At 47.2% G+C, this 15,386-nt stretch overlaps 1 protein-coding gene, 1 long non-coding RNA gene and 1 pseudogene across 2 annotated transcripts; 1 reads left to right on the top strand and 2 right to left on the bottom strand.

Moving 5' to 3' along the window:
* Positions 1-6,122: 6,122 nt before the first annotated feature.
* On the top strand, positions 6,123-14,274 carry HEYL (hes related family bHLH transcription factor with YRPW motif like). The gene is made up of 5 exons (XM_066638751.1): positions 6,123-6,223; positions 9,141-9,207; positions 10,922-11,005; positions 12,635-12,716; positions 13,613-14,274. The coding sequence occupies exons 1-5, from the start codon at positions 6,141-6,143 to the stop codon at positions 14,272-14,274; spliced, it is 978 nt and encodes a 325-aa protein (XP_066494848.1). The 5' UTR covers positions 6,123-6,140.
* Positions 6,392-8,219, bottom strand: LOC136661600 (uncharacterized). Its single transcript, XR_010794941.1, has 2 exons — positions 8,060-8,219; positions 6,392-7,676 (listed from the first exon to the last, which is right to left on the bottom strand). It is a non-coding gene; the product is annotated as an uncharacterized lncRNA (long non-coding RNA).
* LOC136662096 (5S ribosomal RNA) lies at positions 10,640-10,756 on the bottom strand (annotated as a pseudogene).
* Positions 14,275-15,386: the final 1,112 nt, after the last annotated feature.

Here is a 15,386-nt window from a genome sequence, read left to right as displayed (position 1 = left end):
AATTCTTGTTTATTTACTCACATTCTTGCAGCTGGGAACTGCTAGCCACTTCTCCGTTACTGACTTAGTTTGGTTCAGGCTCCACATGCTAACCTAGGCCTAACATGTACATATTCATGACACAACACTACGTAAATTATAAATATTTAGACCAGAACCAGTGGTTTTAAATCATTTAAATCATCCTGAAGAACTTGGAAAGGACACGCTTCCTTTAAAACTGCAAAGAGCCCGGGCTACGCGGTGATACTTGAATTTGGGAATTCACAATAGCTGCCACAAGGGGGTGCTTGTGGACCACTAGAGGAACTTGGTTCATTCCCCTTCTTCCAGACATTATAAACATTATTCCTGCTCCCAAACTTCCAGCAGAAAATTAAAAGATGAGAAAGAGCTGAGAAAAGGGAGCTAAAAGGAGTGTGCAGCAGTGGCTTTGAGAAAGACAAGTTCTGGGCTAAAGATTATTAGGAAAGGGGGTAGAAAATAAACAATCCAGTAGCAAAGTCCCCTCCTTGTACTGAGATATAGTGCAACCATGCTTGGGATATTGAACAGGGTTGTGGTCATTCCATATTTTTGATACTAGAGAGAGCTGGAAGAGATACCGAAGAGGGCAAGCAACTCAGGCTATTTAGCTTCGAAAAAAAGATGATTTAGGAGGTCTGATTTTTCAGTGATAACAAAATAAAAACACTTAACACCATTTTCTGCACTTCTCATTTTTGTAAAAAAAAAAAAAAAAAGTAATCCAAAATAAACTGGGAAATCTGCAAACAAACAAAAAATAAATAATGAGCTAGAATGGGAGGGGTGCATGGGTAATGACTGTGGCTGCATCTGCTGACACTGTATGGGGGCCCTGTATCTGTGGATCCTGTATCCACGGTTTCACTTAAATGCAGATGCAAGGGGCACCCCCGGGGCTTCCCTGGCCCTCATAACACCTTTAAAAAGTGATATTTTTACTTCCAGTTTTTGAAAAAAAAAAAAAAAAAAAACAGAAATGACATTTTTCAATGTAAACAGTCATTCTGAGGCCCACAGAAGCTGCAGGTGGATGCCCATCACCTCTGCAGGGCTCAGAAGAGCCTCTGGCGGTGAGGTGAGTGCAATGAGGCAAGGGCGGGGAAGTATCCCTGGTAGCTGCAGGCTCAGGTGTCCATTGGGAGGGTTTGGAAACTGAATCCCCCTCCTGTACCACCTATATCACCTACCTAGTACACTTTTAAAGCAATTATAATTTATAACAGTGCTCCTTTGGAACAGAAACTGTTCTCCACATTTCCTCAGGGAAAAAACAAAATCTGTGAAAAAATAAAAGCATTTAAGAACATCTCTACTCAGAAGGGACAGGATATTGGCATATTAGGAAATTTATAAGGGGCATACACCTGGCAACCTTATTGTAATAATGTCATTTGAGCATACATTTAACAATCATTACTTGTCAGAATCTCTGTGCCAATAAAGGTCTTATGTATGTATGTATGTATGTATGTACTTGTCATAATTAATGTTGGTGTTTAATATAATATAATATAATATAATATAATATAATATAATATAATATAATATAATATAAATGTGGTAGAGGCAAACTACAAACCTAGTGCCTAAGGTCAGGAGGCTAGTGCTTGCTTGAAGGTATCTGGGCAGGGTTTTCCAAGCACTTACAAAGTTAGGTCAGGGGTGTCGGTTCACCAGGAGGTGAACAGATATGGCTCTGCCTGCCACTCCCTTCTTGCCACATTCCAACTGCTGGAGCTTTCTGCAAGTGACAGTTCTCAAGGATGATTCCCAGAAGATGACAAGAGGCTCAACTCCAAAGCTGTAAACTGCCTCGTGCTTGTTGATAGGTTGCATTGAGAGGGGAAAGTGTCAGAATGGAATGAAAGTCTTTCTTGCTGGGTCATAATGTGTCTCCTAAACACACACACACACACAGAGACACACACACACACACACACACACACACACACACACACACAAAGTCTTGGGCTACATAACAGTGAATGTCTGTTCACTGCAGGAGGATGCAGACATGCAGACATGCATGCAGACATTCAGGAGGCATGTCTGTTTTGATCTGTCCATAAAAGGAGCGAGGGTCTACAGCATGTCCTCACGCAAAGTTAATAGTTTCTTGGAAACTGCAACTTTAAGTGAAATATAAGTCATTTTACCAACAAAAACCAATTTTATGTGGGTGGACCCAATAACACCTTCTCAAGCGGCAGGCCCACTGAGCACTGTCATGCCCTGCAATGCCTTATGGAAACTCACAAGGCATTCTGGGGTGCAACAAGGCCAAGGAAATGGGTCGAGGGTCCGACGTGACCCAAAAGTGGCTTCCAGTAGCCCTACAATGTGCAGCCGCAGAGGATGCAGAGGGATAGAGGGAACTTCTTTTCCCTCTTGAACAATAACAAAACCAGGGATAATCCATTAAAATTGATTGGTGGGAGACTTAGAACAGACCAAAGAAAATATTTCTTTACCCAGAGTTTAATTAATCTATGGAACTCCATGCCACAGGATGTGATAATGGCATCTGGCCTAGATAACTTTAAAAGGGGATTGGACAATGGAGGAAAAGGCCATTCCCTGAAAGTCACGTGCACAAGACTGTATACAACCTTGGGGTTTTAGAGGTACCCTCTCTCTCAACGCCAGATGCGAGGGAGTGGCAACAGGATACAGGTATCTTATTGCCTTGTGTGCTCCCAGATGCACCTGGTGGGCCACTATGTGATACAGGAAGCTGGACTAGATGGGCCCTTGGCCTGATCCAGCAGGACTTTTCCGTCCTTATGCTCTTATGATGTCCAGACCTATTAAGTCCCTGCAGTGATTCAGGATAACCAGGCTACTTGGAGGGTAGCTGTGTGGGCTGTGAAGGGGTTTGGGAACTCTTGGCTCACTTGACCAAGTAAACAAACCTAAGATCCAGCTGTCCAGCCTAAAACATTGAAGGATATTGGAACACAGTGGGAAAAACAAAAACAACATATACCTGTTACAGCAGCAAAAATATTTTTTATTACTCCCCCTCATTTAGTTACTTGCCAGAGTCAATAACTTAATTGGACATCTTCCTATCAGGCAGCTAATGCTGTCTAATTCTTTCTTGTACAGTACTTTCTGTTGCGTCGTAAGTAAGTTCAGAGCAGTATCTGTTTGTATCATCAATTATAGGTGATCTGGGAGTTGGGGAGCAGGTTGGGCTGATGGTTTTCTGGCTCTCACAGTCCCCAGTGAATTTACCAAATTACAGTCCAGAAGCTTAAGCTAAAATGAGTGTGGATTTGATTATAAGAGTTGTGGTCTCTGCACTATTCAGAACACCAAGTAACCTTAGGGGGAAAAAATGTCATTTACACTGTAATTTTTCTGATGCAACACTGTTCAGAGACTGCACAGGAAAGAATGCACTGGGAAGGATAATGCCATTCCTATCCAGAAGAAAGTTAATGTGCATTGTGATATGCCATGTGAGTTGACCCTTTGAGAAATGGCTTATATATGTTTATAGGACTGAATTATCCCTATAATGTTATGCTTTTCGGTGATCTTATTTTTGCAGTGGTGTAGCGATGCCATCTGGTCCCTGGGACAAAAACTTTTTTGCCAACTCCGCTTACAAACGCACTTCTGGTTTTCATGAAAATCAGAAGATTAAGGCCTCTTGTAAGCTTGTAAGGCCTCCGGCAGTCCTTGTAAGGCCTTCCAAGGCCTAAGAAGGCCACAGGTGGCCTCTCCGGGCCTCAGAAAGGCACCCGCCTGACACCCCCCCGGCATGGAACTTGGAGAAATTGCCACTCTGCCCCCCCCCAGCAATACCACTGGGGTATTGTACCACTGGGGTTAGTATTTTTACTGACATAAGACCAGAGACAGATAATATTGTTTAACAGTGCAATCCTATTCATGTCTACTCAGAAGTCCCATTGTGTCCAATGAGGCTTACTCCCAGGAAAGTATTATAGGATTGCAGCCTAAAGGCCCAATTCTATCCAACTTTCCAGCACCAGCGCAGCTGCAACGCGGCCCCGAGGCAAGGGAATAAACGTTCCCTTACTTTGTGGAGGCTTCCATAACTACCCTCCCACAAGATGCAGCACACACCCCACTGGCACAACTACACTAGGACCAGAAAGTTGGATAGGATTTGGCCCTAAGAAAGCTGAAAATTAGTTAACGGTGTTTTCACTGGTGTGCATGCATGTGTTGTTTGTTCGGTAAGTATATGACAGTCTCCCTTTGCTAGTTCTTTCACAATTTATAAAATGAAATGCTTCCAAAAACTGGAAGTGGCTTCTGGAGACTTCTGCGGGCCATTCAGAGACCTGTGGAAGCCAGTAAAGTGGGTCCCAGTCCAGTGGGACCCAGGGGAGGCCTCCAGAGGCTCCTGGTAAGTAACCATGTGAGCTTCAGGAGTGGACCCCAGCATCCACAGAATTCCTTATCCATGAGGCAGAGCGGGATGTCTGGAACCAAACCCCCATAAGAACATAAGAAGAGCCCTGCTGGATCAGGCCAAAGGCCCATCTAGTCCAGCTTCCTGTAACTCGCATTGGCCCACCAATGCCCCAGGGACCACACAACAGACACAGTCTGTGTCCCGGTGCCCTCCCCTGCATCTGGCAATCAGAGGCAGCCTGCGATAAGGAGGGCCCACTGTAAAAATTATTAAGAATATTTATATACCACTTTTCAACAAAAAGTTGTCAACATTGTTTACGTAACTAAAGACGTAAAATTTATTTTTTTCAGATTTTTATACCGCCCTTCCTCCAATGAGCTCAGGATGGTGCGCATGAAACTCCTTCCCTCAATTATGTCATCTGCATGCATGTGCTCTCGCACAAGCCCCAGCACTACTTCAACATGATTAGAAAATGCATTGTTCTCAGCTCAGCCTAGATCTCTTCTCAGCTCTTCAGCCTCATTAGCTCTGCTAGTCTCTGCGTCCTCCATTTCTGTTCACACACTGACTCAGTCAGTAGGTCTCTAAAGGGCCTCTTGCACTCAGGGGCATATCTAGGACGTGGCAAGACAGGGCACTTGCCCTGGGCGCCACTTAGGGGGCATGCTGGGTGTGGATTTACCATGTGGGTGAGCAGTAGTGGTGGCACACTTCCTGTCCACAGTGCTCTGGGTGCTTCCCAGCCTTTCAGGGGAAAGGGTGCTCTCATGGCTTGAAGGTGGGCCCACCCATCCTCCTGAGGGTCTGTTTGGCTCCGAAATTGAGCCATTCTGGCAGGGGGAGTGTAGTGCAAGGTGGGGAAATAATGTGATGATGGGTCAAGCTGTCAGGCACTATATTGCCCTTCTTCAGGCGCCATTAGACCCCTGGACGCAGCAACCAGGAGCTTAAAAAAAGTGAGTTTTCTTCTGAATCCTCATGCTTAGCAGAGCTGTAGAGATTTCTTGTCTGGGCCTGGATGTTAGGTCTTGTCCTCCCTCTCTCCGCCTCCACCACTTCTTTCAGTCTGTCTCTCTTTCTTCTCCTGGAACAACTCAGGGCTTTATCTTTCCCATTTCTTTCCCACGGTTTTCTGTTGCCAGTAAGGTCACTGGTTCTTTGAAACTGCTGCCCAGACCAATCACCAAGGAGTGGGGGGGGAAGGAAGTGGAGGGAGGCCGGGATGGCCAATGGGGCATGAGACAGTTCACACAGACTGCTCTTTTACAGGAATATTTCTGGGGAGATCTCAACCAGCAAGGAGGAAGGGAATGAGAAGCTAAGGGCTGCAATCCTAGGTGGGTCTACTTAAGAGGTAAGTTCCATTATGTTCAATGAGGCTTGCTTCCAGGAAAATGTGATTCAGATTGCAGCCGAAAAGAGTGGGAACAGGACTGAAATTCCTCACTGCTGGGAGATATCTGTAACCCCTGAAAGAGGGAGGTTAAAGATCTGCTGAGAAAAGGGGAGGAGGGGACCAGATGTGAGTGAGTGGGAGGCAGAAGGAGGAGTGCATTTCTGCACTCGAGGCAAACATCAGCCCAAGGGCTTTTGCAGTTGCTCCCCCCCCCCAGGAGGTCAAAGGAGAAGCAGCAAGCTCTTGGAAGAAGAGTAGAACCATTCCAGCTGGTGCCCAAGTACAGATAAGGAGGTTTGTCCACTGGTCTTTCGCAGGATGAAGAGACCCCGTCAAGAGGAGAGTTCATCGGACACAGAGTCTGACCTAAGGATCATTGTGGGGAAAGAGGAGGAATGCAGGTAAGCCCCCCCCCCATACCCACCCCATGGGTTAGATTTCACAGCTGTTGCCCAAAGAACCTGGTACCACTGGACGGTGCATGCACCAGGATGGTCCAGCAGCAAGAAATCTGCTGGAGGAGGCCCACCAAAGCAAACATGAGCAACCAGGACATACTGACCCATGAGTAGAGGTGGGAGAAAATGATTTTATTTTGTCCCAGATTTCAGGATTTTCCAAAAGTTATAACTGCAGAAAGCAGAGCTATGTGCTTTTATTCAAAATTCACATTGTAATTGTGCATTATAATTGCTTTTAAAGTGTACTAGGTGGGTGACACAGGTGGAATAGTGTCAGCAGATGCAGCCACAGTCATCACTCATGCACCCCCAATAAATAATAAATAAAAATCAAATAAAAATTGTTTTATTTTTTCCCAGATTTTGGGGGCTTTTTTGTTTGTTTTACAGAAATGAGAAGTGCAGAAAGTGGAGTTTTATTTTGTGATCACCGTTTTCTGCCACTTCTAACCAGGAGTCACCGTGCCACTATTTCAGGGAATTTCAACCTTTTCCATCTCCTGGCATCCTGACAAGGTACTAAAATTGTCAAGGCATGCCATCGGTTTTTTGACAATTGACAAGGCACACCATGCTGTTGGTGGGGGCTCACATCCCCCAGTGGCCCTACTAATAAATGACCCTCCCCCAAGCTCCCAAGGTACACCTGCAGACCATTTGCGGCACACCAGCACGGCACACTGGTTGAAAAAGACTTCACTATTTGCTGAATTTTGCAGACTTACCCAGTGTGGGTTGCCCATTGCATTCACGGGCGAAAGGGGAAAGTGACCTCAAAGCTCTGTTTCCAGAACCTTTTCAGTGGAGTTTCTGCACAATTTATAAATTTTTGTACTGGTGTGCCAGACATTTTATCCTCAGACAACTCAATTTAGTGTCATAGACTATTAAAATGCTGGGCCAGGAAGTAAACACGTTTGCACTTGCAGCAGCTTCTGAAAGGTCTTCGAGGGCAGCCCCACAGAGCATAGCAGTCTAGTCAAAAGGCACAAGGCTTTGCGTGCCTCTCATCAAGTCTGAGAAATAGGGTTGCATCTTTCTCAACCAGCTGGAGTTGCTGAAAAATATTCCTGTCTACCAGGAACCATAACTGATAACAGAAATGCTCCCAACTGCATAATCTTTAATCAAGATCAGCTGAACCTCCATCAATAAGCAAAGTTCCCCATCCTCTCCCCTGGTCACTAGGTCATCCCTTTGGTCTTGACTGGATTCACCTTCCATGTCCTGTGGCCAAAAAGAGGGGAAGCACAACAGGGGCCAAACAGAGGGAAAGCGCAGAGGCAGAAGGGCTTGGGGGTATATGAATCCCAGTAGCAGAACAGAAATTCTGTCCTTGGTCTCATTGAGCCAAGTGCTCCCAGTGGCGCTACACAACTAAGGGGGTCTTGCGCTAGGGTAAAAAGAAAAAATCCAAATCAATATTTTTACCATGTCATTTCACAGTCACTTACACAAGTGGTTTTGTAACAATTAACTTTTCAAAGGTGATCAGCGCACGTTTGTTTACTTGTAGGCTTCCATAGATGCAATTTTGCATTAAAATGTGCTCAGATTCATTTGGTGAGTTAACTCACATGCATTTTTCACTGCCCATTTTGTTGGAGGAAATTAAAAATAGTTTCCTTTTTGGGGGCAGGAGCAGAGTAGCTTAAGAAGCAGACCCCCCCCCCTTTGGGTATCACCCCAGGGAACCTCCCTTACCCAGCTGACTGCTAATCAATAAAAAAGACAAAGAGGCAATGGCTTGTTGCAAAAAAGAAGTTATTTACTTACAGTTCCATTGAGTGTATATTTACAGCATCTGATTAGGATCAGAGGTTCAGCTATTACTTAGAGATAGCAAGGCCTCGTCCTGCATGCCTTGTGCTCAAGATCACCTGGGCATCCGAGCCCTGGTGTGCCCATCTTAACAGGTCAGTGGTCAGAGGACAAGAGGAAGTGCTCAGAGGAGAAGGGAAGGATAAAGGGTTAGGGCCACACCCCACAAGGATCACAGAGAGAACAGGTAGAAAGGTCAGATTCACTGGGCCATACCTTGACCCCTTCTGGACAGCATCCTGCTCCCTCTGGACAGCAGATGGAGTTGCACCAACTCCAACACATTTTGATTGTTTTCCCTCCTGCCATACAGATTTAAAATCTATATAGTTCATCATTCTATATATAAGATTTATAGACCTTGTCTGGGAACTTGGGGGTCCCACAAAAAAATTTCTAATAGGGCCCTGCAGGTCCTAAGGCCAGCCCTGGGTCTCATGCTTCTGGCTGTGGCTGGAGACCACTTGGTCTTGCAAGTTACCCATCCTTCAGTCTACATCTGCGTGTATGAACTCCACCTACCGGCAACAGGGAATGCTATCTCTGAGCGGATGCCTCGCCACAACAAGGAGACCAGAGGACTCTCTGGCCAGAAATATCAAGCCATTTTACTTTTTCCTCTCCACCATTGTGACTCTCTCAGCTTTTAATCTTTGCAGGACAACAGCCCCACCCCCATTTCAATCTGTGAGCTTAAAACACCACAGCAGGTTTGGGGGGGAGGATGAATAGGCTGCCCTTTTTAAGAATACAAATTATATGTTATGCATATATAGTACAACTTTCTTGGCTGCTGGTTTCAAAGAACAATTCTTTAAAAATAATCTTTCTGTCTTTAAAAATAATCCAAAGTGTGCCACATACATTGAACCAAAATGCATACAGCTTTAAGACATAGTGAATCCTGTATGTAGAGTCCCTTTAGCAGTTCTGAAGCTCCATTTTCCTAGTTTGCACCAAGCCCTCGTGAAACAAAATTTGTGTTTGCAAGATGCCAAACTATCCCCCTCCTTCTAATATTTTTGTTCCTGTTTAGACAAACATCCAGGTCTGTTTCTCCCACAACAACATCTCAGATGCAAGCCAGAAAAAGGCGGAGAGTGGTGAGTTGTGGCACATCATTTAAAACCCGAGTTTATTTTTATAGAGCAAGCAATTTGCATCCCTTCTTGTGTTCATGCTTGCAAAACCCGTAAGGCTGGGGGATGCCACAATTTCAGTTTTGCATGGAGGACGCAAGTCTGGAAAAGAATAATGGGAAAGATAATCTTCAGTTCATTGTGGTGTTACCAAAAGAGCTGGTTGTAGAAGAATTTACCTAAGCCCTATTGGAACATAGGATCTTAAGACTGGATAACAAATCAACATAATACAGAGAATCCCTTTCCCTCAGTGAAGAGACCGAGGATGCAATCCTGACCCTTATATGTGCAGGCACACTGTGCAGTCCCTTGCTGTGGCCCAGAGGTGTTGTGAAAGTGCCATAAGGCACTTTCATGCCACAGTGTAAGGAGGGAGGCTGGCACAAGCTTGTTCACTGGCCTCCTGAGGGCGACATAAGCCCGGCAGTGCTGCTGGAACAGTTAAGGCCATGCCGGCTGAGGCAGGCTGGCACAGGGGCTTGGGGAGGACGGGAAGGAGGCATTCTGGGGGGAGGGCAGGTAGCGGGTGGGCCCATGGGTGAGTGGCAGCCAAGTGGGCCAGGTACTTGTGCTGGATCCTAACTCTGGTCCTGGGTGACTCAGAGCAACTCTGGGCTGCTTGAATCTGCACCACCTCTGTAGGTGGCACAGATCTGAGTAGCCCCATTGGAGGTGCTGCAGCATTACCCAGGGTAAGGGGAATGAGTGCTGTTATGCCCTTCCAATGCTTACTTGTGTGTGGTGCACTGCCCACGGTCCCCATCTTGTGGTGTTGGAGTGGTTCACTTGGGTTTTGTGTGTTGAGGCCTCCTAGGACCAGAGTCCCTGCCTGAGAAGGAACTCTGAGAAGACAAAGGGTCCAATCTGAACTAACTTTCCAGGACTGATGGAACCAGTGCTGATGCAGCATACCAAAGGGGTGCCGCATCCTGCAGTGGGTGGGCAGTCACGGAGGCCTCCTCAAGGTAAAGGAACACTTGTTCCCTTGCCTCAGGGCTGCATCTGGAAAGTTGGATAGGATTGGGCCCATAGGCTAGCAAAGTCTCTTGCCCTGCACGTTGTGGGAGGCAGCAATCTGTTTGTGTAAAGCACCCTTTCCCTATAGTTCTCTATAGTGCCAAAGTTCCCACTTGTGTGCTCTGTGCATATCAGATGGCCAGAGAGGTATAGCCCCCATACTGTCACCTGTCACCTGAGTTTGAATATCTCTGGTCCTGGAACCTTAGTACTGGGGCTGGCATACTGTGGTTGGCTGCAAAGTGTAGTCTGTATCCTCTGCTCTGCTAAAGAAAGTGGGTGAGGGAGAGGAGGTGGTGAGACTTTAGATTTTATACTGTTGTGTTTTTCCTTCCTTCCTGGTTGGCAACATTCAGTCTCGAAAGACTATGGTATAAGCCTACAGCACCCGGTATTCCCAGGCGGTCTCCCATCCAAGTACTAACCAAGCCTGACCCTGCTTAGCTTCCGAGATCAGACGAGATCGGGCATGTGCAGGGTAACAGTTGCTGCCTTCCTGAGGCTTTTAAAATTCCTACACCAGCTCCAATGTCACGTAGCATTTTTGTTAGCACCAAAACTCTTGCACCAAAAAGTCCGTTTAGGTGGAGTGCAACTGTACGAGCATATGATGTATGTTATGTGTTTAGGTTTTTCCTTGTCTATCATGCCCTTGCAGATAGTTGAGAAATGGCGCAGAGATCGTATTAACAGCAGTCTCTCGGAGCTGCGGCGTTTGGTCCCCACTGCATTGGATAAGCAGGTGTGTTGTCTGATCCTACACAGGCCAGTGGTGACCAGATGTCATAATCGCTAAAGAGGACAAGGCACCCCAAAATGTAGGATGTCCTAGAAAAATGTAGGACATTACAAAATAAAAGCTGAAAACATATATTGATTTCATGTGGTTAATGTAAACACTATGTTACTTATTATTAAATTTAAAACTTTTTAACATATAGGGCGCAATCCAGAGGTGCCCTTGCGCTGGCCCAGGAGGGTCGCAAATGTGCCATAAAACATGTTTGCACCTCCTCACGAGCAAGCTGTGCCAGCACACAGCGGTGCACTGGCACACGGAGGCTGAATCCAGCCTCCATGGCGGCTTGCATGGTGAGCCTTGCTTTGGCCCTACTGGGATGATGCAAGGCTCTGGGGTGGGTGGGGAGGAGGAGGGAAGGAGTTGGGAGGGAGGCGTTCTGGGGAGGGGAAGCAGTGGGTGGGGAGTGGGAGGCAGGGCTGGGCTCCAGCAGTTATGCTGGATCCCAATGCCTGTTCCTGGGGAGTTCAGAGCGGCTTCCTGAGGTGGCACAAGTCCAAGGAGACCCATTAGGGCCAGCGTGCCTTACCCGGAGGTAAAGGGGAAAGTTTCCCCTTACCTCTGGCTGAGCTGCTTTGGGCCCCTATCCCGTGCTGGATACAGCGCAAGCCTCATGGCTTGCCTGTTCCAGCACACGATAGGATTGCGCCCATAATTTATTAAGTGCAAGAAGGCTATGCACTGTCCGCAGGTGCTGGCTCACAGAGTAAAGGAGGACATTTTAAACCCACTTCTGCCCAGCCCACAGGTGTACACATTTGATCCCTGTTGCATATATGCAACGTTGGGCAGAAATGGCTTAAGTTCTTTTCCAGGAGACGAGGCTAAAAAAGAGGACATGTCCTGCAAAAAGAGGGCCTCTGGTCACTCTGACTCAGGCATGCTACTATTCTCCCAGCAAGGGTCTCACCAATCCAATATAAGCATTGATTATATTAGATTAGATTGTGAGCCCTTTTGGGACAGGGAGCCATTAGATATTTGATTTTCTCTGTAAACCGCTTTGTGAACGTTTTGTTGAAAAGCGGTATATAAATACTGTTGTTGTTGTTGTTGTTGTTATAGAAACGAGAACAGAGATGATGGAGTTACAGCCCAGCTTTCCTAGCTCCCAGGGCTATAGCGGCGCCAAAATGGTAACCGCTGTGTCCTAAGTGGCCAGGGGAGTGGTGCCAGGTTTCCTCAGGGTATGGCAACAAACATTACTTTACCCCGTGTAATACCCAGGCAGCCCCTATGGTTCGCCTCGCTATATCCTAATCTCCCGGCCCAGCAGAGGGGTTAGAATATAGCCGCAGAGATAAAAAAGAAATTTACTTTGACTCTCAGGACAGTTTCAAAGATGTTTGCATGTTTCTCTTCCACAGAGAAACAATGACAAGAAAGTTGTGTTGCATTGTGTACCTGTCGTGAGCCGCTCCAATACTCATCACTTCTCACATGTTTTCACTGGTTTTTCTTGCACAGTGAAATAGATCTGAGTGTGGGATCATCATTCCTTGTGCCTGCTTTTCCTTACATTTGAAGCAAACCTCACATACATTCTAATCAAATCTTTCCTTTATTGAACAGGGCTCTTCCAAACTGGAAAAAGCCGAGATCCTGCAGATGACAGTAAATCACTTAAAAATGCTTCACGCCACCAGGGGCACAGGTAGGACTTTATTTTTTCTATCGTGGTCAAATTGAACTTTGGCCATCCCTTGTGTAGATGCATGCAAATGCTGTAATGCAGCATATCTCAAACTCATGGGTCATGAGTCACTGGTGGGGTGTTACCCAATTTTTGGTGGGTAGCAGAAGCTTCCTACAAGGCATTCTGGGGTGTGATGCAGTGCCATGCTACCAATCTCACAGATTGTGGGCTGGCGCCACCTGGAAGCAGCTTCCGGTCATGGCTTACATGTGCAAAGGCAGATCACAAACCACACAGCCTTCTAGCAAAAGCCTACTTTAAGCATGAACATAACTCACCCCCAACATCTTGCTCCTATCTCCTGCAGGGCAGGAGATTAACCTTGGGTTACCTAAGATGCCAATAACATTACCATGTGGAGACTGCTCTCTAGACATGGTTCCCCAGTATTTATTTCACATTTTTATACTGCCCTTCCTCCAAGGAGCTCAGGATGGTGTACACAGTTCCTCCCCTCCTTTTAGCCTCACAACAACCCTGTGAAGTAGGTAAGGCTGAGAGGTAGTGACGGTCCAAGGTCACCTAGGAAGCTTCATGTCTGAGAGGGGATTTGAACCTGGATCTTCCAGATCTTGTCCAACTCCCAAACCATGACACCATCCTGGCTCATGGCACGCATGGCATCATGTCATGCTATGATGAGTTCAGACAGGGTGGCAAGCATCCCGGGCAAAAGAACCTGAAGACTGCAAGGCTTCATACCATCAAACTACTACAAAATGCCCCTCATTTTCATAGGATGCGATGGCATCCCAGCTCCCATTTCAGAATGTCACCAGTTTAACCTCTGTGCCAGCCTCTGTGCCGGTTTAACCTGAATAATGCCAACACTTGTGTTTTTGTTTTGAAAACAGGGTTGGTAGAGGCTCAAGCCTTGGCCATGGATTACAGGACCATGGGTTTCCACGAGTGCCTCACCGAGGTGGTGAGATACTTGGGCATTCTTGAGGGTCCAAGCAGCGGCACTGATCCAATCCAGCTACGGCTTCTCTCCCACCTGAGCAACTATGTAGCTGAAATGGAGCCCCAAACTGTAGCCACATCCCTCCTGCCCTCTCCGTCTTGCCCTTTGTCTAATGACCAGAGATCCACAACAGTTTCTGCTCAAGTGCATGTATCTAGGCGAGGGCATGCCCCAGGCTTAGCTGCCTTGGCTGGTTCATCCCTCCTCTATCCAGGCTCCAGGTTCAGAGCATCTTCCTTTTGCCAAGTCCCTAACACCATCTACCCAAACACTGTGTCTAGTGAAATGGCATCATCCCGAAGAAGTCGGCCCCCAGTGGTGACATCGACCACCCCAAGTTCCACATTGGACAGAAGTCTGAGAGAAGCAGCACCCAGGAGCAGCCAGCTGGCTGTGTTTCTGTTCTCTTCCTTCTCTGCTCCAGCCAGAGTTCCAGTTACACCAGTTTATATGTCTCCTCCTGCTTTGAATTCTCCTACACTGGGATCAGGTGTCAGAACTGGGACCGTCGAATTGTGCCACCCATGGACTACTGAAATTGGGGCTTTCTAATTCAACCCCACTAGAGACCAGTGGCTGATCCCAGTGCTTTTTTTTGGGGGGGGGGGCATCAGCACTACCTTAACTCTAGAGCCCAAGTCAACCAGGCAGGTAGACCTGGGCTCTCGGTTGAATCTTGGACTGGTTGACCTGGGCAGCAATCTTGGACTGGTTGACCTGGTTCCCATGTGGAAGCCCAGATCTACTGGCCTACGTGGCTGATGTTTACTGAGCAGGTACACCTGGGTTCATGGCATATCTACAGCCGGATAGACCGGGGCCATGCTTGGGCTGCTCCCCATCCTGGTGGGCATTCTTCTCTCTGGCATGACAGTTTGGGGGTGGCCACACACCCATGGCCCCCCTGGATCCGCCCCTGCCAGAGACTAAGCTAGTGATTTTCAACCAGTGTGATGCAGCACATTGGTGAGCCATGGATGATCCACAGGTGTGCTGCTGGAGCTTGGGGAGGGTAATTTATTAGTAGGGCCTTTGGGGGATGTGAGCCCCACATCGACAGTGCGGTGTGCCTTATCAGTTGTCAAAAAACCAATGGTGTGCCTTGACAACTTTAGCACCTTGTCAGTGTGCCATGAGATGAAAAAGGCTGAAACTCGCTGGACCAAGCTCATTCAGCCGCTCCACATTTAACAACCAAATGCCTCTGAGCTCAGCACTAATTTAAGTATCTGGACTTTTACAGAGAGTTGGTTGACTGTGTAAGGGATGCACACAGTCTTTGCAGAGAACTGCAGCTGGGGAAATGCCATTTTCTCCAGAAGTATCAGACTTTCATTCCGGCTGGGAGTGTTGATTGGCATGGGCTGTAACGGTGCAAGTGTCGGGCAGTACAATCCTAACTTGCGCTGGAACAGGCAGGCTGGTGGGCCTGTGCTTTATCCAGTGCACGTTTGGGTCTGTCTGCAAGCCAGCCCAGGGGCAAGGGGAAAAAAATTCCCCTTACCCTGGGTAACACCGCAGCAGCCCCAATGGAGCTACTCGAATCCTCAGCACTTAAATTGGTAACGCAAATCCAAGCAGCCCGGGACTGGCCCAGGTGTCAGGGATGGGGCTAGGATCTGGCAGAATTGTTGGATCCTGGCCCTGCTCACCATCCCGCCCAC

The sequence above is a fragment of the Tiliqua scincoides genome, chromosome 10, assembly GCF_035046505.1.
Source record: "Tiliqua scincoides isolate rTilSci1 chromosome 10, rTilSci1.hap2, whole genome shotgun sequence".
NCBI classification, from domain to species: Eukaryota; Metazoa; Chordata; class Lepidosauria; order Squamata; family Scincidae; genus Tiliqua; species Tiliqua scincoides.
The sequence above is the reverse complement of the archived record's forward strand: the minus strand, read 5'-3'. Positions and strand labels throughout refer to the sequence as shown.